At 36.9% G+C, this 26,765-nt stretch overlaps 1 protein-coding gene across 1 annotated transcript; it reads left to right on the forward strand.

Annotated features, from left to right (window-relative positions):
- The first annotated feature begins 4,783 nt into the window (after positions 1-4,783).
- LOC130809878 (protein ARABIDILLO 1-like) lies at positions 4,784-23,293 on the forward strand. Its single transcript, XM_057675723.1, has 12 exons — positions 4,784-6,382; positions 6,596-6,754; positions 6,845-6,925; positions 7,022-7,153; positions 7,320-7,447; positions 7,663-7,750; positions 8,602-8,696; positions 16,524-16,587; positions 18,047-18,222; positions 20,899-21,120; positions 22,233-22,317; positions 22,551-23,293. Exons 1-12 carry the CDS (start codon positions 4,967-4,969, stop codon positions 22,725-22,727), a joined length of 2,823 nt encoding a protein of 940 aa, XP_057531706.1. The 5' UTR covers positions 4,784-4,966; the 3' UTR covers positions 22,728-23,293.
- The last annotated feature ends 3,472 nt before the right edge of the window (positions 23,294-26,765 follow it).

A 26,765-nucleotide genomic window follows, 5' to 3' on the forward strand; every position in this document is an offset into this window, starting at 1 on the left:
GGAAATCGACATCGAGCACACCTCAAGATAGCAGAGTCACAGAATGTTTCCATTGTGGGAAGAAAGGGCACAAGAAGGCTGACTGCTTTACGCTTTTACGAGAGCAAGGACTGATGAGGACTTCTCAGGGTTCAGAGCAGAGACCGACCGGTAGTCATGCTAGTGTGGCTCAGGATAGACGGTAGGGTCGACCGCAAGCATCTCTTGGGCACGGTTCGCAGAGTCAGGGGTCTGCTATGGGAGGTTTTACAGATCTTCTATTGGTGCACCAGTCAGTGGCACCAAGGTTACAGGGAAGCTTATGGCTCTCAAGAGAGATGAAGCCGAGGTTACACCAGGAGTTGTGACGGGTACGTTCTTGTTCAACAACAAACCGGCATATGTTTTATTTGATTCTGCAGCATCTCATTCATTCGTTGCATCTCCTTAGTCTTTGTGAGTTAAGTTCGAGGACGAACTTCATTCTAAGTTAGGTGACATAGCTTTACAATATGTATGTTAGCTAGATATTTGAATATGTGTGCTTGAGACTTAGTTTAACTTCGAGGACGAAGTTCATTTCAAGTTGGGTAGAATGTAACATTTGGGAAATTAATATTTTAAGACAAGTAAGTTTAAGAGAATTATCAGTGCGAGAATGATCTTGAATACACATGACATAAAATATCCTCAATTTAATTTTTCTTCCTTTCCTTTTCTTTTATAAAAAAAAAAAAAATAGAAACCAGTTTCACGCATTCCTCTATTCATCATCTTCTACATTTCTTCCCTCTTTTCCTTTTCTTTTATTTTGATTAAAATACCCCAAAACCTTTCTCCCTCTCTCACTTCGTTAAAATCCTAATCTTAAGAACTTTAAGAATTGAAACAACTGCTTTCCTCCTCAAACCATTCGAAACCCATGCCTCTCATCCCGTTCTTCTTGTCTTAGATATTCGAAGGAAAGCACAACCCTAATCCCATCTTTTCCTCTGAGTTTCGACAGCCATTGCAAGTGAGTCCTCATTATTTTGGTTTCCGATTATTGAAAGTTTAATTGTTTTATTATTTTTTTTTACGATTTTCTCCTAATATGTCCATCCACTTCTTTTTGGGGTCTCTTTTATTCAAAGGCAAATTAAGAATCAATAATAAGAGGATCCTTTTCTTTTTACCTACCATTTGTGGTTTTTGATCCATTATTTCACCCAGGATCTTCAAGGAAGGTAATTACTACTTAGATTTACTTTTCTTATCAAGTCATATTATTATACACCTTCAATATTATTAATGTAATCTATTTTCTTTAACTTTAAAGAATCTCTAACCATGAGATCAATTTTTGTTCTATATCAAGACTTGCGAAGTATATTATTTTAATTAGATGATTGGAAAATGTGACGATTGACACCAATTTATGAGATTATAATGTTAGTAAGAGATTATTCTAATGATAAAGGATTGAGTAATTTGGGTATTCTTGGATGTTTCTTTTTGGATATTGTTGATTGGGTAGTAAAATGTTAAAATTGATGGATCATATGATAATTAGTATCAATTTGTGGGATGTAGAAGTCATGAGTTTATTGGAAAATACTTGTCATTGATGAATGTGAAATAATGTGATATTCTTGAAGGAATTGCTAGGTTATTTGGAGGAACTATTGAATTAAATTGGACCATTTATAGTTATAATGGTTTGAAATATTAGGATAAAGTCTTGACTAAGTTAGGATTTTTAGGAGGAGATGCAATAAGCTTTATGAACCTAGTTTGTAGTATCGAACGCTTTGTTGTGATGTTATGTTTGTTATGCTTCAGGAGGCGACGTCATCGAGGAACCTTTCTAGTTGATAGCTGCGAATCGATCACGGCTCTTTGAAGCGTCGTCTTTGGTGAGTAGTAGCAGTCCCTTAAAGGGTCTGATCAGACTGCATTCTTGAAAATAAACTTTACTAAAGCTCTTTTGAGATTGGAAATTGTTGAGACAAATGTTGTTGTGAATGCTTATGCTGATATTATGATATGGTCAATGGATCGGGCTTGCGAGCTGGTCATTGACGGAGTTGAGGGACATTGTTCCCTGCTCCCTGTTTGAAGCGAATTGTCATTGAGATATTGACTAGCTTCACCCGAGAGTGACATAGCCTTAGAGCTATGGATGTTCCTCTCAACTAGACTCCCTGTGCGCACATAGATCTAGGGAACTGATGTTGCTTTTAAACCTATGAATTGATTTACTGTGTTTTGTTGTTTTGGATTGTTACTTCTCATTCAGTTTAATCTGATCTTCTGTTGTTTCCAACTTTTAGCTTGTCTACAGATCGGAACCAGTCGGGAATAATAGATTAGCGGAGGTGAATAGAGATTCCAAGGATGCAAATTGAACTGAGCACTTAGGAATTATAGATTTGTATTGGGAATTTTGGACAAATGTAAATTTGATTTAGCTGTGTTGGTTATATGGGACTTGTAGAGAACTGTATTATTATCCTTTGTTTTAGTTAGATATTTGTTTTGAGATATAGCTGAGTTAGTTACGTTAAAAGAGCTGGTGTCTCTTTACTCAAGTTTTAGAAGTGTGATTTCAGTTTCTTGGGATATAGACCCCGTGATGACCCTGTTTACCTAGTCAACGGTAAGTCGGGTTGTTACATTCTTCTTCCCAATGCCTGCACAAAAATTTGAATAGCAAGTAATGCATGCATCAACTTCGTATTTGCTACCATTCTTTGTGCTTCTCTTATCCCTTCAACTTAGTTGGAGGTCGTTTCTTCAATAATATGTTTAGCTACTTGATTTTTTGGACTCCAGCTCATCGGGATTTTCCTCCTTGAGCTTGTGGAGCTCAAGTGAGCAATGTATGTACCAACTATACTTGCATTGTGCTCGGTTTTTGATACATTTTTACCTGAAATGCACAAAAAACCAAAATACCCAGCCAAGCATAAAATCCTAAATAAAGCAAGCATAATTATGTAAAATTCTCATCCTAATTGAGCCAAATAAAAGGGATAAAATATAAATAAAATGCAGCTAACAATCACTACTTAGTGGGAAAAATATCCTTAAGTACTTCAGATAAAAAACGGTCCTTAGTTATTATTGGGTTTTAGCTTTAGTATTATTGGAGTATGGTAAGCTGAAAGGTATTGAACAAAGCGCCATAGCAGATTCTACTATGAAATGAAAGTACGTTATTGAGTGTTGTTGCATGTCATGAGGCAAAGAATGAATTGTAATCTTAAAAGTCACATAAAAGTTTAAATATATACTCGGGAAATCACTTATTTTTGGAGAAAAAATTTCCAAAAGAATTGTGATAGTTTGCAACTAAATATTGATGCCATAGATTCTTTGACAGAATTGTTACCAAAGCCTAAGCATGAGCGTCATACTATGACTATGTGGATCATACATAAAGGCAAATGACTTTAAATTATTTCCAATTGTTATTCAATTATAAAGTCATATTCATATGTGTTTTTCAATATCTATAATTTATAAATATATTTAATGTTGGTTTAGTAAAAGATATTGCTTGTTTTGAGATATGATTTTGATTGGGAGTATTAGAAATATTATGAGAATTAAAGCCCCATAAGGCGAACCAAAATCATCATCTATTTTAGTCCCTAGTGTGAGAAAGTATATATTTCATATATCTAGATTATTCTGTTTTCCCTTAATTATTGTATAGGATGTTTAGTTTCCAAAATTATTGGCTAGTATTCATGTATATATTGGAGGATGATTTGCTCATTAAAGTAATACATAAAGTATTCCCAAAACCCTAATCTTCTGCAATAATTAATTCTTCACCTAGCTTATTATAGAGTTGCACTCAAGTGATCAATGATTTACAAGATTGAATAAGTCACTCTTATACAGATGGTGTTTAGGCCACTTGCGAGTAATGGTTCAAATATAAAGCATGGCCATGTGTTTTAAATTAGAAAGTTACTTCAGGTAGCTCGATCGGGACTCAATAAGCAAGAAAGGATTTTGCAAAAACATTTTTGTTTAATAAGTAGTTATGAACTATAACAATACATGCTAATATTATAAGACTTAAAGGAATTCTAGTGTTGTCAAATTTTCACTAACGAGTGAGATATTGAAGAATTATGTTCGAGCTCAATATCGACAATATGTATTAAAATACATTTAGGATTAATAGATGGAGATATTCATTATACGTTTAAAACACGTGTATTGCTTGCTAAAGAATAATATATGTTTTGGTCCAATGCGATTGTATCAATTGATATAACTTTAATGATTCACATATATTTATACATATGTTCTTGGGTAATAGATTAAGTAAAATAATAATAATTACTTAAAATTCCGTTAATATCATCTACAAGTTTTTACATTACAATTAGCAATTCGTATTATTATAGTTTTACTCTACACACCAAACTTAAAACACAAATTATTGTAAGAGATGGTCTTTTTGAGAGACTATCTCTAATTGGGCTAGCCTATTATATATTTTTAAAAATTTTGTATGTAGGCATTAAGTAGGATGTAAGTAGACATTTAAGATATCGAAAATAGGCATTAAGGATACGGGTAAGTAAACATTAAGAATAATGTAAGTAGACATTAAGAATACGGTAAGTAGACATTAGTGCTTAATTGTTGAGATTAAAATATGTTTCTCAAAGAGACAAAGAGACGGTCTGAGACCGGCTGAACTTAAAATGAATGTAAAATTCCAATTAAGGGTACGTGTCCCTCCTGAATCCGAGTTTGTTGTTTACATACAAATTCCAATTGCTCATTATATTACTTGGAGTTGGAGGTGGTCAATACACACAAAACCATCTTCTCTTTTTGCCTTTGCAATTGCATCCCCTTGGCCCTTGCATCACATGTCCTCCCTTGTTCTCCCTTTCTTCTCTTGTTCACCAATCACATTGTTGTTGCTCATTTAACCCTTCTATCCCCACCTCTAAACCCAGAAATTTTCATCTTTATTATGAGCAGAAGGGTCCGTCGGAAAGTGGAAAAAAAGGGCAAAGAACAGCTCCTTCTTCCTAACTACTCTGAGTTAATCACAGATGACAACGATGATGATTTAGTTCATTCATTCATCCCCACTTCTCCCAATTCAATTTCATCAATACCCATAAACCCAATTAATGATTCCATTGATTGGACTACTCTACCTGATGATACGGTTATCCAGCTTTTTTCTCTTCTTAATTATAGGGACCGTGCAAGTTTAGCATCTTCGTGTAAAACTTGGCGTAATTTGGGGTCTACCCCTTGCTTATGGGAGTCTTTAGACCTCCGTGCACATCGCTGTGATGCTGCGATGGCTGCTTCATTGTCTTCCCGGTGTTTTAACCTTCGCCGCCTCCGGTTTTTGGGGGCGGAATTTGGGGATGCACTCATTTATCTTAAAGCTAAGAACTTGAGGGAATTAGCTGGTGATTATTGGAGGAATATGACTGATGCAACACTTTCAGTGATTGCTGCTAGACATGAGATGCTTGAGAGTATTCAATTGGGTCCAGATTTTTGTGAAAGAATCACCAGTGATGCGATCCGGGCAGTTGCCATATGCTGCCCGAGGTTAAGGAGGTTAGTTTTATCTGGGGTAAGAGAAATTGATGCTGATGCTCTTAATGCTCTTGCAAAAAATTGTGTAAATTTATGTGAAATTGGGTTTTTAGATTGTTTGAAAGTTGATGAGACTGCATTAGGTGGTATGAGCTCAATTAGATTTCTTTCTGTTGCTGGGACTTCTAATTTGAAGTGGGGTTTAGTGTCTCATCTTTGGAGTAAATTGCCAAATTTAGTTGGGTTAGATGTTTCAAGGACGGATATTGGTCCTACTGCAATTTCCAGGATGTTGCTATCTTGTAAGAGTATGAGGGTGTTGTGTGCATTGAATTGTACAAATGTTGAGGAAGATGCTAACTTTGTGATGAGTTGTAATGGGAGTAAAGATAAATTGGTGTTATCTCTTTTTAGTGATATTTGTAAAGGGGTAGGTTCATTATTCGCCGATAATTCAATGGAAGGGAGGAATGTGTTTTTGGATTGGAGGGATACTAAGAGTAAGGAGAAGAAGTTGTATGAGATTATGATTTGGTTGGAATGGGTTCTTTCATATTCACTCTTGCGGATTGCGGAGAGTAATCCTTCTGGTTTGGATAATTTTTGGGTCAGTCAGGGTGCTACATTGTTGCTTAGTCTGATGCAGAGTTCACAGGAGGATGTGCAGGAAAGGTCAGCTACTGGACTTGCTACTTTTGTTGTTATTGATGATGAAAATACCAGCATTGATGGTCAAAGAGCGGAAGCAGTCATGCGAGGTGGGGGTGTGCAGCTTCTCCTCAAGCTTGCCAGCTCGTGGCGGGAAGGATTGCAGGCAGAGTCTGCCAAGGTATGAACTATGAATTTCATGTTTTATTCTCTTTATATCTTGCTTGGCTGTCACCCAGAATGCAAGAATACCCATGTGTTTACCTAGTTTTGAAGTTTCTTCTATGTGTAAATTTAGGTTATATACTGATTCCGATGAGCTTGTTATTGTTGGGCTTTTGAAGTCACCTTAGTTAGGAGTAAAATTTTATATGGCCGTTGTCTTCTTGCACAGGCTATAGCAAATTTGTCAGTGAATCCTAATGTTGCAAAAGCTGTGGCTGACGAAGGAGGCATCACCATCCTTGCAAAGTTGGCGAGATCCATGAACAGGCTAGTAGCTGAGGAGGCTGCTGGTGGACTTTGGAATTTATCTGTTGGAGAAGAGCACAAGGTTAGTCATATTTTCATGAGTTGTTTTATGTTCCGATGCTGTTTTTATGTTCGAGGAGTATTTAGGGAATTTTTTGCATTTTTTTTCCAGGGTGCCATTGCAGAGGCAGGAGGTGTTAAAGCTTTAGTTGATCTAATCTTCAAATGGTCAACTGGTGGTGATGGAGTTCTGGTGTGTACCTCCGTTGAAATAATCCACTGAGCTTGGTTTTTAAGCTTGCTGTTATGTGTTGTCGCACTTCATTACATAGATGTTTGCTTTATCCAGGAACGGGCAGCTGGTGCTTTGGCTAATTTGGCAGCTGATGACAATTGTAGCATGGAGGTTGCACTTGCTGGTGGTGTACATGCGCTAGTGATGCTTGCGCGCAACTGCAAGTTTGAGGGTGTGCAAGAGCAGGTGATGATAATACTTAGCACTTAACTTTTCTATTCCTTTAGGGTGTCATTCAGCAAAATTGTAATGTTTTGTGTTGTGGAGTAATTTTGTAATATTAGAAATGTTTTTCCATGTGTGGGATAATCAACGAATACTGCCATTTCAATATGTTTTTAATTATTTATAGGCTGCTCGAGCCTTGGCAAACTTGGCAGCTCATGGAGACAGCAACAACAACAATTCAGCTGTAGGACAGGAGGCTGGTGCACTTGAAGCTTTGGTCCAATTAACACATTCTCCTCATGAAGGCGTTAGGTACGTTTTGGGGGAAGGGAATGGTTTCTTAGGTTGTATTCTTGGGTCTGAAACGTCTTAACTTAGATCATTCATATATTGAGTTTTTAAAAATGCTTCTGATGCTTTCATATATTAGTTCTATACGATTCCACCTTGTGTGCTGAATAAATTCGATAGGTGCAAAGAGTTGTCAGTTTGGTATTCTTTATATCGTGTTTTTACTTCTTGAGCAGGCAAGAAGCTGCTGGTGCATTGTGGAATTTATCATTTGATGATCGAAATCGGGAAGCAATTGCTGCTGCTGGTGGCGTTGAGGCATTGGTATGCCGATTATTTTTCCTTTCATGTCTCCTGATTGGTTGTGTTCTAACTTCTAATTTAGTGCTTATCAGCCCCTTACCTAGATGATTTTGATATATGGATTTGAAAGATTATAGGTTTAATTATTTTTTTAATTTTGATGTTTGGACAATATCCATGGAGATGATAACGTGCTTTTGTAACGCTGTGACGATGACTAGTTAACTACTAATTAATACTTGTTTTTGAAGGACCAATCTTTATTTTTTTTAACTTTTGGTAGGCTAAAATAGTTCTCTTAACTTCAGTGGCAATTTTGTTAATGTGGTTTCAATCTTTTGTCTTTGTATTTTCTCTATCAATATTCTATGTGGTTCCTGTTATACGCTCTCAGTTTCTTGTCCAAGAATCTTTTTGTCTAGGCTCAAAGTTTATTGTTCTCTAGTCATGGTTTATAATCACAACAACACTAAAGCCTTAATCCCCAAATGGTTCATTTATATTCTTTTCTTATTTATATGAAGTAATAGATGAGGTTTTGCAATAAAGTGTACGAGAAACAACCTCGTTGTTGTTACAAGGGTAAGGGCACACCATCCAACCCTCTAATTGTACCTAGGTGGACCATGGGAGTTTTATTAAAGGCATTGGTATTAAAATATTGTTTAGATTGTTTCTGATAAACCTATAAAAACTCATGTGGGTTGAATATTACTTCATGAGACCTTAAGCCTCGTGGATTCACAAGTATTGGTATATGTCCTCCAGCATGCAGTTTCAATCCTGTACAAGAATATAAATCTATTTGGTTCATTATTTGTGAGTCGCGATCTTTTAGAATTTTACTCCCTCTTTTGGCTTGTCTTCTTTAGGTTGCTCTTGCACAGTCTTGCGCTAATGCTTCTCCAGGTCTTCAGGAGAGGGCTGCTGGTGCATTATGGGGCCTTTCAGTGTCAGAGGCAAATAGGTATTTAAATCTTCCAGAGTTGCTTGCATATTTTATTTTACACTATTGCATTTTTGTGTGTTGTAGTAGTTTGTTGAGCTATTCACTTCTGTATGTGCATTGTTTAGGGGCCTTTCTCTTTCTCTGGTCATGGTCCATTCATTTGGCTTTCAGTTTTTCACCATCCTTCAGCTTGAGGCTTCATTGTTTACTTTGAGACACCTATTTTTCTAAGGTGAAAGATCATTTGTGGTCTATTCTGAAAGTTTTTGCTTAGTCAATTACGAGATAGAACCCCAATATGCACGTGAAAGCTTAGAGTTGTTTGGTGAGGGAGCACGGTGAAGGAATTGACTTAAAAAGGTGTATAAGTATATAGCATTGAATTCCTCGGTTTTCCTTCAAGTGTGTTGGTATATTATGAAAGGGAAAAAAAATGAAAACATTGAGATTTTACGTGAATGATGGATATAATGGTAGCTTTCGGTGGGAATTAACTTAATTACAATGATCATTTGGTTTGAGGTCACGCCCATTGATTTGATCCAAGAGGATGACGCCTTTTATTAGAGCTTGGTTTACATGCACCGTCAAGTTGATGAAGCCTAATTCAAAAGGGGCCATATCTTGGTCGAAAATAATGTAATCATTCTAATACATAAGGCCTAATATCCCATACTTATATGTTATGAGTTTTAGTTATGTGTTGTTGACAAGCATGATAGAGTTTGTGAACCCTTTTAGGGATAAATACATTTCCTAGTGAAATGCTTGCATGGAGAATATTGCATGAAACTATAGCAGTATCCTACAATATAAGTATAAAATAGGTAAAGTTTATCCTTTGAAAATGTAGGTATATCTTCTAGTAGGTGTTGTGTCGCTCACTCATCAATGATGTGTCTTATAAGCTTGATTTTTCTATATTTAGACAGTTTGTGAGTTTGTGAGCTTTCTATTTGTTTTGTAGATAGGTACAATAAGTCTTATCCGTTTGTCTTTTTGGCATCTTGATTGTTCTTTGTATCTTGTTAAAGAGGCTAGCCAACTGAATCCTATATGCCTTGAACTCTTTCAAACCCATTACCCACGCCGTTTTTGTTTCATTTTCTTCAAATCTTCATTCACCTCTATTTTGTTTCTTTATCTCATAAATTCACGGTTCCATCGGCCGTCACCACCCTTGACATGTATTAGACAACTTTTCAAATCCTATCAAATATCCTTGATCTCTTCATTTTGGACAAAAATGTTATAATGTTTATCATTGACACATTTGATTGTACTAAGATCCTTTTCAATCATTTGGCTATCCTCTAAGATCTTTCTCCCTTTTTTTTGAATCCAATTTGTGATACTTCTTTTAGACTTTCAACTTTGTCTCACATATTGTTTGTTTTGTATTGGCTTTCGTTTCCTTGTATTTTGCAATTTTCTCTTCACTCTCACATTGTTTAATGCTAGATATTAGATAACATCCTATGTGTTGCAACTTTTACTTTCTCATTCCACCATGTTTATGTTGTGTCCTATTTCATTAATTTCCCACTTACTTTTCCTAAAATGTCCTTATTTGTATGAATGATACAATTCTTCATTTTTGTCCAAGTTTCCTCTCTTGTGCAATCAACTTCTTTAACAACTCTAGCAACAACTTTTTACATTTCCTTTTAATTTCCCTATATCATTCTTTTTTGTCCTTAGTTTTTCTTCTTAATCTTATGTGGGTTTAATTTCATACAAACATCGAAGATTATGGGTTTGTGTTGGATAACCACAATGCAAAATGCAACAACTTTCTTGTCACTTTTGTGATGGGTGATAAAGTATGTCTTATATTGAAGTTGGAGGAAGAAGAACTAGACGTTGACACAAGGAGTAATATCATTTGGATATAGAACCCCTTTTGCTAGTAAAACTCCATTAAAGAGCTTTTTTGTTGCTACTCATTTCAGTTTGTGTTGTAATGAGGACAAATATCTTAACCATCTTCTCTTAAGAAATTTTCGACCTTGTTTTTTATGTGTCTATGTGGTCCCACACATTTGTTAAAGTGTTTGAAATATGGAAACAAAGAAATGAACACCTTAGTTTGCGATTGTCAAACAACATTTCATTTTCCCAATGCCATTAAGTGTCTCTCACCTAAGTGATGTTTAGCGCCGAAGGAGTTGGATGAATGCAACCTTTACCTTGTTAGTGATAGCAAAGATGTTTCCGATTGACCCTTGGTAGAAGTGAACATGATTTATCCAAGATGTCCATAAATACAAATGCGTAGCAAAGATAAGGAACGCATTGAGTTAAGGGCTATCTATGTGATGCATGTGATATTTTGGAAGGTGTACCCAAAAGTGAGTAGCATCAAATTGTTATTGAAGCTATATAATCTTGGAAAGGATGCCAGTTGAACATCATGAAAGAATGTGAGAAAAGGAGACTTGATAAAGGCATATAGAAGCTACTTGGTTGCTGTAATGCTTGCACCTACTATTAACACAGATTTTAAAAGAACTGAGAATTGTAAGAGAAAGAAAGAGAAGAAGAAGTGGATGATCAAGATAGAATGCTTGTATATTATGGACACTAGGCAAGGTGCCCAGCCTAACTCTTCGAGCGGTTGAGTAGCTCGCAGTGTGAGTACACTATTTAGTGAACACAAGCATGCCTTTTCATGGCAAAATCTATCCCTATATATAGATGACTTTATAACAAACCAGGATTTATAAAATACAATGCATAACCGAATTTGTTAGAGTAGCCAACTGAAAGATTCCTTTTTCCAGGTTTCCATGCTTATTCATTTCTGTTACTCTCTTTGGCTCTTCTCTTGTATGTAATGAGAGTGCGTGGGCCTGCTGGGCTATTCATCACATTACCCGCCCCAAAAAGATTTACCTTGTCCTCAAGGTGAAAATCATGAAATTGGGATGCAATTGTATGGAATAACTCCCAAGTAGCTTCAGAGATAGGTAGATCACGCCATTTGATGAGCACTTCAGACACTGTGGAGGTAGCTGGATTCTGGAAGCGGATGTCCAGGAGTGCTTCCGGTTCAGTCTCAAGCTCTAGGTTAGAGAGCTGTGGTGGTAGTGAAGTAGGAAGAAATACGTTGCCATGAACCTGTTTAAGCTGAGAAATGTGGAACATTGGATGAATCTTGCTGGAGGGTGGCAAATCAAGCTTGTAAGCTATAGGACCCACTCGAGCTAGGATTTCGAATGGACCATAAAATCTAGCAGCCAATTTATTCAAAGGGTGTCTAGCAAGCGACTGTTGGCGATATGGTTGGAGCTTAAGATAATGTTACCCACCTCAAAAACCTCATGTATCCTCTTACTATTTGCTGCCTGGCGCATCCGGTTTTGAGCCACTAGGAGCTGAGTTGACAATTCATCCAATAGTGCACGCCGTTCATGTAATAATTGCTCAATACTATCCATAGAGGTAGTATTGTGCCCTAAACGAACCACAGTAGGAGGTGGCCGACCATAAAGTACTTGGAAAGGAGACACATTGAGTGAAAGGTGAGGAGAGGTGTTGTAGCAAAACTCGGTCCAATGTAACCATTTATTCCAACTCTTGGGTTGGCCATTAATGAAACAACGTAAATACCCTTCCAAGGCTTGATTCACGATTTCTGTTTGGCCATCCGTTTGAGAATGATATGCGGTGTTGTGAAGAAGTGAATTGCGTTGTAAACGGAGTAACTCTTTCCAAAAATGGCTCTTAAAAACTTTATCCCGGTCAGAAATAATCGAGGCGAGAAAATCATGTAGTCGCACGATTTCTTTAATAAAGGCAGCCGCCACCGAGAACGTTGTGAATGGATGTTTAAGACCCACTAAATAAGCATACTTGGACAACCGGTCAACCACCACCAGTAAGGTATCCCAACCTCCTAAGCGTGGCAGCGCTTCTACAAAATCCATTGTAATGTCCTCCCAAACATGAGTAGGAATAAGGAGAGGTTGTAGCAACCCCGCTGGCCGTTGATGAGAGTGTTTTTGTTGTTGGCACGTGACACATTGCCGAACAAATTGAGTAACTTATTTCCTCATGCCGACCCAAAACCAATGTTCAGCCAATCGTAAATACGTTCTAAATTCGCTATTGTAACCCCCCATGGCCGATTAATGATACTCATATAGTAAATTCTGAATCAAAGGAGAAGAGCTATGCAAAATGACCCTTCCTCTATGTAATAAACGCCCATGATCGATGGAGAACCCCAAATGAGAAACACCATGTCGAGTCACTTTCGCGATGACCCTTTGCAAGTAATTATCAGCCTTAGCCTGCTGGTTGATCACCGTCCAATCAATATCAGCCTTCGAGCAAAGAGACAGCTGTTGGAACATCATGAATTGTGGGTGTCTAGACAAGGCATCAGCTGCACTACTAGCGGTGCCTGGTTTAAATTTGATCTCACAATCGTACCCCAGCAGCTTGGCGACCCATTTTTGGTATTCTCCCCCCATCTCCCGTTGAGCGGTGATGTATTTGAGGCTGTGTTGGTCTGTCCAGACGATAAAATGTCTGCCAAGTAATGACGCCTCTTTTGCACTGCGAGGACAATGGCCATCAATTCTTTTTCATAGATCGGTTTGGACTGACCCTTACTTCCGAACGCCTTACTAAAATATGCTATCGGATGAGAATCTTGAGAAGGACGACTCCCACCCCGAAATCGGAGGCATCAGCCTCAACCACAAAAGGCAAATCAAAGCTAGGCATGGCAAGAACTAGTGCAGTTTGCATGGTTTACTTGAGGAGTTGAAAGGCAGCCTCGGCTTCTGTATCCCAATTAAAAGCATCTTTTTTGAGCTGTTGAGTGAGGGGGTTGGTGAGGGTGGCGTAGTGTCGTATGAAACGACGATAATACTCGGTTAACCCAAGAAAACCACGTAACTCCTTTAGTGTACGAGGAGGCGGCCAGTCCATCATAGCTTGCACCTTCTTGGGATCCATGGCGACCCCATCCTGGGACACAATATGCCCTAAATAAGCAACCTTGCTTTTACAACTTCACATTTCTTCACATTCACATAGAGTTGCTGGGATGCTAATACTTTCATAACCATGGTCAAGTGGTTGGCATGCTTTTCCATGGAAGAACTATAAACCAAAATATTGTCGAAGAACACCAATACAAATCTTCGTAAGTATGGGGGAAAAATGTCATTCATAAGAGCTTGAGAGGTGGCCGGGGCGTTGGTTAAGCCAAAAGGCATCACCAAAAAATCGTAGTGCCCTTCGTGAGTACGAAATGTGAGTATTCGGTTCATGAACCCTTATTTGATGATAGCTCGATTTGAGGTCCAATTTTGAAAACACTGCAGCCCTATATAATTCATCCAGAAGCTCTTCAATCACCGGAATAGGATACTTATCGGCGATGGTCTCCTTGTCGATAATCTACACATAATCTCCACGAGCTATCTTTTTTCTTAACCAACAATACGGGGCTGGAATAAGGGTACTGAGAAGGTCAAATAATTCCAGCCAGCAACATATCTTCTACCATCTTTTTGATCTCAGCCTTTTGTATTTGGGGGTATCGATAAGGGCGAACACTCACGGGATCACTCCCCTCCTTGGTCACAATGTGGTGTTCCCGCCCCCATTTAGGAGGAAGACCATGAGGAATGTCAAAAAAGGCATTGTATTGTGACAACACGACACGAATTTCAGTAGGTAGCTCTTCAATGGACAATGCACCCACTAATTCTGTATTCGAAAGCTCCACTGGATTAAGCTCCACTAGAATGCCACCTTGCTGCTTCCTAATCATCCACATCATGGATTTAAGGGAGACCTTAGATTTGCCCAAACTTGGATCCCCTTTTAGGATCACTTTAGCCCTATTCCACTGAAATTGCATCACTTGAAGCTTCCAATTAGTCGAGACCGTGCCCAATTTCTCTAGCCATTTTATCCCTAAAATGACATCTGAGTCTTCTAATTCCAACGGAAAAAAATTCTCCATAATCTTCTGTAGGTCCCAGACACAATCGTACATCCTTGCACTCCCCTCGCCCTTTAACGTTCCTTCCTGTGCCCAACATTACCCCAAATTCCTTAGTATCTGAACTGTCAAGCTCAAGTTTCTCTACTACAGATAATGAAATATAATTATGTGTGGCTCCAGGTTCAATCATTACCACGACTGGAGTGTTCAACAATGTTCCTGGCTGTCGCATAGTTTTTGGGTTATTTATGCCTACTACAGAATTGAGAGACACTAACCGGAGCAATAGGTGGTGGGTTTGTTTATGTGACGCGTGGTGGGGGTATAAGGAGAAAACGGATCAAAATAAGGGTGTTCCAGATGTGCCACGTATTTTTCCTCAATTTTGAGGGCCCACTCCATAGCCATTTCTATTGATTCAAGATCCCAAAGCCTCAATTCAACTCTAATTAAAGGTTTTAGCCCTTTAATGAAACTTGTAAGCAAGACATCCTCCAAGATGTTCGTTAATGGCGAGGCAAGAGAGATGAACTGCTCATAGTATTCCGCCACTGAGCCCTCCTGATACACCGTCATCTATTGTTCACATAGTGAGCCGCCACTGTGTGCCGGAAAATGGCGCAACATCATGTTTTTAAATTCACCCCACGAGGTAATTGCCTTCCTATACTTAACCCACTGCCACCAAGTTAGAGCTCTACCTTCCAACCCTAGCAACACTGTAGCTACCTTTTCCGTCTCATTCAGAACATAAACGGAGAAGTAGTGTTCCACCTTATCAATCCAGCCATCGGGATTCTCTCCTTGAAATGCCGGTAAGTCAAGCCGTTTTTGTCTCCAAGCTTCGTTAGATTGTGTGCAGCGATCTTCCCCGTGGAACCGTGGTTGGCTGGGCATTTCAAAACCCCCACCAGTTAGAAAAATTTGGGATCGACTACTCGAAGCACGACTTTGAGGTGTGGGCTGAATGGGACCGACCTCCTTAGCCGCCATGAGCGCCTTAACTTCCGTCGTAAGCGTCACTAGTGTGTTTTTGAGTTCCTCGTGGTTTTTCATGTTTTCTTCCTTTGACCTCCACATCGATTCCTCATGCAATGCCACAATATCTTGGATTCGTTCCTCCATTGATTCCTTTAAAGCAGGAATTGAATCCCGCAATTCCTGTAAGCTTTCTTCCACAACCTCCAGTCGATTAGCTTGTGAAGGGGCCATCAGGGTCGCCAGAATACGACAGCTCTGATACCACTGTAATGCTTGCACCTACTGTTAACATAGATTTTAAAAGAACAGAGAATTGTAAGAGAAAGAAAGAGAAGAAGAAGAGGATGATTAAGATAGAATGCTTGTATATTATGTATACTAGGCAAGATGTCCAGCCCAACTTTTCGAGCGGTTGAGTAGCTCCTGTGAGTACACTATTTGGTGATACAAGTATGCGTTTTCATGGAAAAATCTATCCCTATATATAGATGACTTCATAACAAACCAGGATGTATATTATACAATGCATAACCGAATTTGTTAGAGTAGCCAACTGAAAGATTCCTTTTGCCAGGTGTCCAAGCTCATTCATTTCTGTTACTCTCTTTGCCTCTTCTCTTATATGTAATGAGAGTGCGTGGGCCTGCTGGGCTATTCATCACAGTTGCCTAGCCCATTCTACTTGAGTTGATATATTATTTCCATTTTTGACATTATTTTTAAACAAGTACATACAATAATGGTCTTAGGTCTTCTGTGTTTGTTTGCTTCTTTCTAATTGAAATATTATCTAGGAACACTTGGCCTATGGAGTTATTGTTATTATCTATACCATGCTCAACTTTGTTTTTCTTTAGTCTGGATTTATATTTTTAATGTTTTTATTTTTGTCATAGTATTGCTATCGGACGAGAAGGAGGTGTTGCGCCTCTTATTTCATTGGCATGTTCTGAAGCAGAAGTGAGTACATTATATACCCCATATCATATTTTTCTTGTTTATTGTTGCTTTTTTGGAAACTTTTTTTTTTTCAATGTATGTGATCTTGGTGTGCTATTGTATCAAGGACTCTATTTTGTATGTATTGTGATTAGGTTTTCAAACCTTCATATTTTTCCGTTGTTGCTGTAAAATAAATCTGCAGAATGTAGTACCTTGATTTAGCTTGTCAAATTAAAAATTTCAATTAAAATTCAGGCTTTTGAGACAACAATTTTTGTTTAATTTTCAATTGCGAGTTGTGTATAAAGTGACATGTTCTCTTTACTAGTTTAGGTTATGTTTATATGTTTTTTTTAAGTAATTGTAGTAAATGGCATACAATTTAGCACTACATAAGAAAAGGATTTTGCAAGGTGCATTACATCTCCTATTTAAGGGATGCAAATAGGCTATACACTAGCAAAATAATTATAATTGAATGACCGATACTAGAAAAATAATTTCATAAAAACAAGTCAAATTTCGATGTTTTGTTTTCAGATAAAAAAATTTTGTAATTGAAAATTTGGAAAGGTGTGATTTTTGAAATAAGGGTGCGTGATTGTCTTTGTCTCTTGGAAAACATTCTAATAATCTGTTAGTTTTTTACAAAAATATAAATTTAGTAGCTTGTATTAAAGATTCGAACCACAAACCTTAGTTTATTTATACTATTGTTTACCACTAAACTTTACTTAATTTTGTTAATATAATTAGCCTTTATATTTCCCTCCTTCCGTTCTCATTTGTTTTTCCCAATTTCTCCAAATGAAAATTTTGTAAAGATCTTTCTATTGTGAATCTTTCCATTTTGGGACTTTTTTTGGATAAAAATAATTAGCCTTTCACGGGCCTCATGTACCTCTGCCCATTGTTATCCAGATTGCGGGATGGTAGAGCATTTTCGATTGAAAACGACCGACCTAGTATGCGGAACAGTAACACACCAGTCCGCTTTGGGTTGTGTATGGTTCGGGATAAAGGACAGGTTCGAGAACGTTTTCAGTTTTTCTAATGCAATGCGTTCTTGATCCGTCCCTCGTTCCAAACCAAACCAAAACGCGGAACGGTAGCGTACCAGGTCGCCTTGGGTTGCATCACTAAATTCACAGGGAGATTAGTGAATTGGGTAACATTGGTTGTTATCCATTTTTTGGTATTTTCTTGCCTATAACATTTCATTTACTTTTTTCAATTTTCGCTAGGACTAGTTTTTTTGCGGTTTGCATGTTTTAAAATAAATGTACGAAGTTAGTCATTCTGGAATAGTACATGATTTTGAATAGATTCCATGGGTTTGAGGACTCGGGTTTGGGACATATGTTTTGTAAGTCGCATTTTTTTATCCTTTGTGTAGAATTGATTTCCCCTTCGTGTCCCATTAGTGTTATCTTGATCACCTATATAAAAATGAAATTAAATTATCGTCTTCTTCTAGGATGTTCATGAAACGGCCGCTGGAGCTCTTTGGAACCTTGCCTTCAACCCTGGCAATGCGCTGCGGATTGTAGAAGAAGGTGGAGTCCCTGCCCTTGTTCATCTTTGTTCCTCTTCTGTGTCGAAGATGGCAAGGTTCATGGCTGCATTGGCTTTGGCTTATATGTTTGATGGAAGGTATATATCTAAACTTTGTTTATTGAATTATTTGGCTTATCTTGAATTTGCTTTTTGTTTGCCTTCTTAGCTTGACATAGGATGGGTGATAGATTTGTGGAAACTAATGAAATCACTTTTTCAAATGATTTTTCGGGAATACAAAGTGTATCAACCCATCTTATCTTAGACCTGGTTCACAATGAGACACCCTTTTTATTCTTGCAAGTCCATGTTTCAGGTTCAATTAAATGCGATTTGAGTGTATATGTAAAGTGTCAGTGAAGATTTCATTTATTGAAGTGAAATATTATCTTACGTTTTAACGACTTTAGACGATGATTAACTGATTTTACTTTGATAATTCTTGTACTTGATAATTTTCTGTTTTTTGGTGATTATATGATTAAATACAATGACTTAAGTGCAGACTACCAATTAATAATTAAACTACTAAATGCTTATTAGAGGAGAATCATAAACAATGATAATAAATCAGGGAACGTAAGACATCTATTGGCCTCATATTAATTGATTATCGAACTAAATATATTATTCGCACCCCTTAATGTTAATCTGAGAACATACTTAGCTTAAACTGCGATATTGTAGCTTTTCTTTACCGAGTAGATTGTTAAACAAGCTCTTACTATCCGAAACTCATTGTATCGACGTAGAACGAACTCTCTACAATTGTGTACTAGGCAGCATGAATGACATGCTAGACGGTCAAGTTGAGCCACGTAATTTCACATGCTCGCATAGTGCTACTTATAAAATTGATAATCTCAGGTAACTAACAAACTTCAATCACCATTAACACACCCTAATTGCTACTTACTAAGCTAACAGAGATTATCACGTATCTAGAAAGCCACTTACTAGTCATGAAAAATGGTCAATTCAAGATATAAGGTGTCTATTTTGTAATCTGATTATCAAACTAATCGAAAAACAAACTTAGTCATACAACCATTGAAAATCACAATTTCTTCATTATCACAATTCTATCCTCATAGCAGGAATGTTAAAAACTAAGCAAATAATTGAAACAAAAAACAGTTACCATAGAATTATGATGTAATTATAATGCAAAACCATCTATATTGAAATAAAAGGGAAAACATACTTCCACAAAGATCAAATTTCAAAAGTATTTGGCCTTATTGCAAATTTGCAGTAGTATATCGATTAATGATTGTAAAAGGCATAAAAGATCAACCCAATATATCCAGATGCCAAAAAGCAGACTCAACTTCATACTAATAGAAAATGGATATTTGCTGTGTCTCTACTGTTCTTCAGTTGCTGCTTCTTACCAGAGTCCATGCACTGTTCTTGATATATCTTGACTACAGCTAAAATTAAGATTTTGCTACCCCAAAGTCATTCCCATTTGGCTGTTACCAATATATAAGAATAAGTGCAAAATGCATTACCATATCGTGATCGTATTTAAAGGCTTTTGAGTTACCGTCGAATATAAGCAAAGATTAGACTACTGCTAAATCATCCACATTTACCGCAAAAGCCGTTTTGTGACTGTTACTGCGATCGTGGTTGAAACCGTATTTTTCCATATATTTGCAAAAAATGTTGACAAAATATTTTTGTGATTGTTTCCTTTCTTTTTTTTTTGCTTTTCTTCTACATCTTACATAGCAAGCTCAGAGATTTAAATTCCTATCTTTCCTCCGTCTTTTCCTGTTTTATGACCTTGGGATCCACGAGAAGAACTTATGGATTTGTTCTTTTTCTTTGTCATGTCTTATTGTGCTACTACCGTCTTTGTGAGAACCGAGGACTGAAGTCTTTTCTGCTAGTTTTTTAAACTTTGGTCTTTCGTATTGAGACTTGGAACACATATTCATACGAGAGAAGAAAGGGACTTGCTTGCTTCTCATTTGTTGTTGACACTGACAAGGCATAAGAATTTGGCCTTCACTTGATTTTTGTCGCTCTTAAATTCCTAACATAAAATATAAGCACAAATAAGTTAATTTGGTAACAAAATAAAACATTATGGTATGTGGAAGATAAAAGTAGTAGTAACAAATATAAATCTAATACAGTAGACTTTCAGATGACTAAACTTAGGTAATAATATTTATAAAATATTGTGCATTTACTAGGATCTCAAACCGAAACAACCAAACCAGTGAATTTTAGGCCATTTTGGATGCTTTGTGCTTCCATGTATTGAATTATGCTGCAAATTAGGTAATTATGGTGACTAGTCTAAAGTTTCTTGATAAAGTAGCACATGTTACACTGCTTACGATCTAAATATTCTCTTGCTCAAATATTCACAGGATACCAAAAGTAGCTCACTTTTTTTTTGAATCTATGAAAAAATAATATGGTTTCTTGCTGTTAGAAAATGCTGTCAGGATGGTGTCTGGAAGGTGGAATAGGTTTGTAACTTCAGTAACATTTCTTTGTTTTCACTTTTCATCAACCTTTGTTAATTAACCGAGCAAGGGAACCTTGGATATAATTTGGTTTGGTCGATTGACGTAGCCTATGCACGAGTCATGTGAAAATGCTGCAGAATTGAATAGAATTCTACTTGACAAAACTAGTGGTATTTTGTAGTGCTTCATTGATTTCATTAAGTCTTTGGTATCTGTGATGAAGGGTGACTGCAGACACTTGCTTTCAATGTTTGATTCACCAACATTTTTATATATATGACAGAATTGATGAAGTCACTTTGGTTGGAACCTCATCAGATGGTATGTCAAAGTGCATTAGCTTGGATGGGGCTAGAAGAATGGCTTTGAAACACATTGAAGCATTTGTGCTCACTTTTTCGGATCCTCAAGCATTTGCAACAGCTGCTGCATCATCAGCTCCTACAGCATTAGCACAAGTAACAGAAGCAGCTCGAATTCAGGAAGCTGGACATCTTAGATGCAGGTAAATGATGTTGTGGTATATGACGGGAGGAAAGCAAAGATATTCAAGGGGGAGGGGAGGGGCGGGCATTATTCTTTAAGTGTTATACTACTAATAGTTGTTTGTAGCTCCTTGATACCACCTTAGATGAAGAGTCTTCTGGTGAATAGTAATAGCTACAAGCTAGTCTAGTTTTGTAATTTTTCTGTTTGGTTTCAAAACTTAAAGAAAACTTTAAGGCTTAACACTAAACATAATTTTTTGTAGAAATTAGGGAGTAGTCACATTATATAATCTTATGCAAGAATAAGGAGCTTATCCTTTCGGATCAAACATGTCTTTGTAGTGTCAATGATTAATGATATACCCCTTGCGTGTGGCCTTTGAAGTAGCTCTTATGATTTACTGCTAAATTTGATCCAGAAGATAACAGTAAAATTTACTTATTATGGGTCCCACCTTCGATAGAGTTCATCAGTCCAGGGAGACACTAGGGAGAGCCTGATGTCTGTGGCCTTTCTCAAATTTATTTCCGGAATTATTATGGAACTGTTACTTAAAAAGCGAAACTGGTACTGCTTCCAAACCTTTTTGGAGACTTTCTTTAAGCCTTAAACGGAAACCCAGCTTATGAAATACTACCCCCGTCTCTAAAACAAGTTTAAGTTATTGTATATATCATTCCCAAATAATTTTTTTGGCAAGTAGCTTCCCTACACTTTTCAGTCTTTTTTCTGATGTTGGACCTGCACCTATCAACCCACTTTTTTCTCCTTACATTTCCAACAATAGACATTGACTTGTTTTAAAAGCAGTGGTAATGATAATCAGGATGCGATCCCATGGTAAAAATTTCTTGGTGTCTAGTGAAACCGTGAAAGTATAATTGATTGCATTTGTAGTTTGCTTTCCTATACGGTAATGATTGAAGCTTTTGCACCGGGGATTTTCTTGTGGCGATGATGTCCTAGTTATTTCTTGATATAAATCTTTTGTCGGAACAACTAATTTTTTAGAATTCACTGTCCAAAACTACATCAACTGATTTTAGCTTTTGTTGGCTTTTCATAAAATTTTTGTCAAGTTTATTGCAAGTAATGACCGTCATTTGTTGTGCTTGTTTCTTCTGTCAGTGGCGCTGAAATCGGGAGATTTGTGGCTATGCTACGTAATTCGTCTTCAATACTGAAGGCTTGTGCCGCGTTTGCTCTTCTACAGGTAAAAAGAGATGCTACTCCAGTATATAGTAGTATGCTACATACTTTTGTTTCATTTATCTTGAAAAAAGGTCTTTGTTTTTTTCCTTATCACGGAAATAAGCCTTGGGTCTTTTCTTAACCTAACTTATTGTCCGATTGAATGACATTTGCTCAAATTGCATTGCAATCTTTCTCTGTATAAGGTTGTGTTTGTTACTGACCATGTGTATTTTGTGAATTTCTGAGTTGCAGTTCACAATACCTGGTGGACGTCATGCTTTGCACCATGCAAACCTCCTGCAGAACGCAGGAGCTCCTAGAGTACTACGTGCAGCTGCCGCAGCAGCTACTGCTCCTCTCGAAGCAAAAATTTTCGCAAGAATAGTTCTTCGGAACCTTGAACATCATTTGGTAGAAATTTCAATTTAAAAAGTGAAGACCGTAGAATTTTTCGTACCTCTTTAAAGCCTACCGACTCCTTTTCCTTGAAAAGGATTATCCTCGTACTTCCATAATGCCAGGACTATATCTGATCATTACCAGAAAACGGTATTGGAGAAGGATAATCCAGAGACAGGAAGTTGAAGCAAGCAGTGATATTTTCTTCCCCTGATCGGGATCCGAGAGCCCTCTGCTGTTACACAAAGATATCAAAAGGGTCATTTGTATAAAGGTCATTCTGCTAGCGGTGATTCGAAGGCAAAGCACCATTTTTCGTTGGCCCCATTTCGTGATTTGGGGGTCACTGGTCATGTACTCATTGTGACTATATAATTTTATGTTTGTGTTGTTGAGACTACTGTTGAGTATTCTTGGAACATGTAAAAATAAGGGCGCAGTTGCTTTGTGACTGTAACTTATTATTCATCCATTAACAAATGTTTTTGTTTTTTACAATTAGTTGAAAAGCTTGTGAAATTTGGCGTATTTTTGGACCATTATATAAGAACCCTTTTGTGGATACTCTATTTAATATTGCTACTTTTTGTAAGTTACAAGTATTATTTGTCTTTTTGAACTATCAAGAATTTGGTGTAATTTTTTGTGGTTACAAGAACATATGCTAGTGGGGAGTATCCACCCTAATTTCAATGTGCAACCTGACTACTTATATTTTGAATATTAATCGAGAAAGTAATTCAAGTTGAATTATCAAAGCCGATCCAAAAAGTTGGATGTCCATACCTAAAGATTATCAAAAATTTGAAAAAAATAAGATTATTTAACAACTTAATTCTAAAAATGAGCTTCGTAAAAACCTATTTTTCAAAATAAGCGTCCGTACAACCGAGCCTAGCCTCGGGATAATTCCCTGTTATCAACAGCGAAAGATCCAAAAAAAAATAAAATTAAAAGTTAAAGTCGCTGTTACTAACAGCGACTGAATGAGTTGACTGGTCAACTCCTTTAGTCGCTGTTAGTAACAGCGACTTAAGGAGTTGACCAGTCAACTCATTCAGTCGCTGTTAGTAATAGCGACTTTAGCCTTTAATATTTTTTTTTCTGGAGAACTAAAGTAGCCGTTGGTAATTTAGAAAAATAGCCGTTAGGAACTTGAAAATAGTCGTTGTAATGATGTTCTATAAATAGCTCCATCATTTCCCATACTTCATTATACCCAATTTGCATCATTCTTCTTCTTTTCAATAAATTTTTAAAGGTAACATAAGGTATTATGTTAGTTTTAATGTCAATTTATAAATGTTAATATTATTTTTGAAAGTTTACTTACGTTTGTATAATATATATGTTATGTAGATGTCAAAGGAACATTGTGTTGAAGAGCTCTGTGATTGTGGTTATGAAGTTGAGATTAATACAGATTAGAGCGACTTCGATCCAGGGCGTGAATTTGTTGCTTGCCCTTTCTACTTGGTTGACGGATTAGGATGCACATACTTTAGATGGATTGCTCAGAGGGTACTAAATGGCAGAGAGACGTAATAATACGGCTTGAAAAGGAAAAAAAAAAGAGCCTAAAGATGAGGTATTTAATCTAAAGAGACAAATGAATGATATGGCGCATAGGAAAGAAGAGACTGAAAGGATTATGAGAAAGTTTAAGAAGCCTTTTTAGTTAGTGACGGTAGTTTAACTTAACGAATGAACTATGTAATTTAATATGTATTTGTTGAACTTGATTGAAATTCATAATAAACGTGTGATACTACTTTTAAAATATATACATCTACATATATGTTACAATTTACACACAATAGATCAACTGTTACAAATATTGAGTATGTACAAATGTTCAATAATTACAAACAATATTCAAATGCTAATCCTCCTCCTGTACCTTGTCTAACTGTGACGGTTTATGATGCCTCCTAAGATAGTAAGAGGCCGTCGCATGACGCTCGGGCGTCATCAGCACCTTCAGGGAGGTGCGAGAAGTTCTGTGCAAGCCATGTTACGCGCAGGCTACTCCCTTTGGTTACCTCTGCCGGAGGTCGAACTCCTAGTAATCTATGGACTTTGTCTTGCCAGCTTTCGAATTGGCGTCCATCGATGCACACGGCATGTCCCTCGATGGGAAGCCGTGTAAGCACAGCTACGTCAAGTAATGTGATCGTAGCCTCACCTACAGGTAGGTGGAAGGTATGAGTCTCCTGGCGCCATCGCTCGACTAAAGCCGTGACTAGCGCCCGATCGACTCTCCCATACGCGATAAGGTGGAAGTCATGCAACCTCGCAAGCTGAAGGTACGGGATGATCCTTGCGTCAATGGCCCACGGAGCTGAATCGGGATGCCTGGTGTATATGGTCTCCGTGTCGGACACCTAAATCCAAATATTATGTTAGCTGCAAGATAAAGTAGTGTGAAGTACTAAATTCAAAAGGGGTAAGTTCAATAAACTGTATATCCCATAGCACACTGCTCCTGTGATTCGCCTGCAACGTAAGGACACTATGGTCGAGAGGGCCTGGAGCTGCTGGATCCATCTCTGCTGCATTTCAACAATAACTAAGCGTTATGTATTGCAATAAATAATTAAGTTATTTATTTGTTTCATATAGTCAAATACATGTACTAGTTGATCGAATAGAACCATTCCAAAAGCATACAACGGTCACACGAAATGAATCCATTTCTACAACAGCACATACAAAATCAACATCACCATCATGTTCATAAATATATGACCACTATACATTTTAAATTCAACAACAAATTCTCGAACAAACTTTTAATTATGAAGATCAAGGTAAATAACAACTACATTCGACATTTACGTAGAGTTTAAGTGTAAATGACGCAAGGATCATGACATACATTTTGAAATCAGCACCAAATAACAAAATTTAAAATAAAAACGTACCTACATAAGCTGTAGATCAACAAGAATTAGTTAATTGCAAGCTTTTGAACCTACATTAATGTGAAAGTTGATTAAAATTCAATAAACCCTATACTTTCGAAACTTTAAAAAATACACAAAAAAATACTTTCGGTCTATCTTGGAAGATTACACAACTAATTAGTGGTACAAATTTGGAGTTTGATGAGTTTAGTTGAAGGATTGAATGTGATTTTAATGGAGGATAAACGAGGGAGATGTCGAATGAAAAAAAAAAGTGCGAACTGAAATGACGAAGAAGAAGAAACTGGAAAAATAAAAGGACCTAAGGGTTTTTAATTTTTTTTTTTGCTCTTTCGCTGTTACTCTTTCACTGTTACTAACAACGACTCTTCTCAAATCTAGGTTTGGATGTACAGACGCTTATTTTGGGAAATAAGTTTTCACGTAGCTTATTTTGGGAAATAAGTTGTTTATTTATCTTATTTTTTTCAAATTTTCAAGATTATCGAAACCTAGTCCGAATCCAAAATTTATCTAATGAACCCAAGTTGGATTCACTACCTGAATTGAACCAACATTTGCAACCCTTAACCAAATAAATTACTCACACTCAGAGTAAGACTAACCTACTCAAAAACTAAATTAGAATGAAGATTGAAACCAATGTTTAATCATTATATAGAAAAATCAAAAATGATCCTACTTACTTTTACATTAAGTAATCGTGATATTAATATCTTTTTTAACTTAAAATTTAAGTATAAATTAACTCACGTTTGACTTGAAAGAATTATATAATTGTCTTTAAACCTTTTATCAAGTGTTGATTAACTTGTAGGTAACCGAAACTGGTAGTTTTTTATTATATATTTCAATATTTTTATAATTGTTAAATGTTATATGTATAAAGACATTTACTGGTGCTTATATTTCGTGATTTTTCTTTAAAAATATTACTTAACCGAAAAATACACCTTACGTTCATAAAGTCGTGAATTCCAAACGAAATACCCGAGCTAACACACGACAGTCGGTCAATTCGGTCCATGATTAGGAGCGGACTCCGAACACTGCCCAGCCGCCGAACTTCGTGGCAGGACTTGGATGCTTTTGCCGCAACTATCACGACCTGTTTTCAGGAATCACTACAACAGGCAGTTCG

This window comes from Amaranthus tricolor, chromosome 4, assembly GCF_026212465.1.
Source record: "Amaranthus tricolor cultivar Red isolate AtriRed21 chromosome 4, ASM2621246v1, whole genome shotgun sequence".
NCBI classification, from domain to species: Eukaryota; Viridiplantae; Streptophyta; class Magnoliopsida; order Caryophyllales; family Amaranthaceae; genus Amaranthus; species Amaranthus tricolor.

Bases quoted from the DNA above. Each gene is read 5' to 3' on its own strand.
- LOC130809878 (XM_057675723.1), top strand. From the start codon at position 4,967: ATGAGCAGAAGGGTCCGTCGGAAAGTGGAAAAAAAGGGCAAAGAACAG. The intron at 16,588-18,046 runs GTGAGTACATTA...GTCTTCTTCTAG, and splicing joins TGGCATGTTCTGAAGCAGAA to GATGTTCATGAAACGGCCGC. The intron at 18,223-20,898 runs GTATATATCTAA...TATATATGACAG, and splicing joins GCTTATATGTTTGATGGAAG to AATTGATGAAGTCACTTTGG.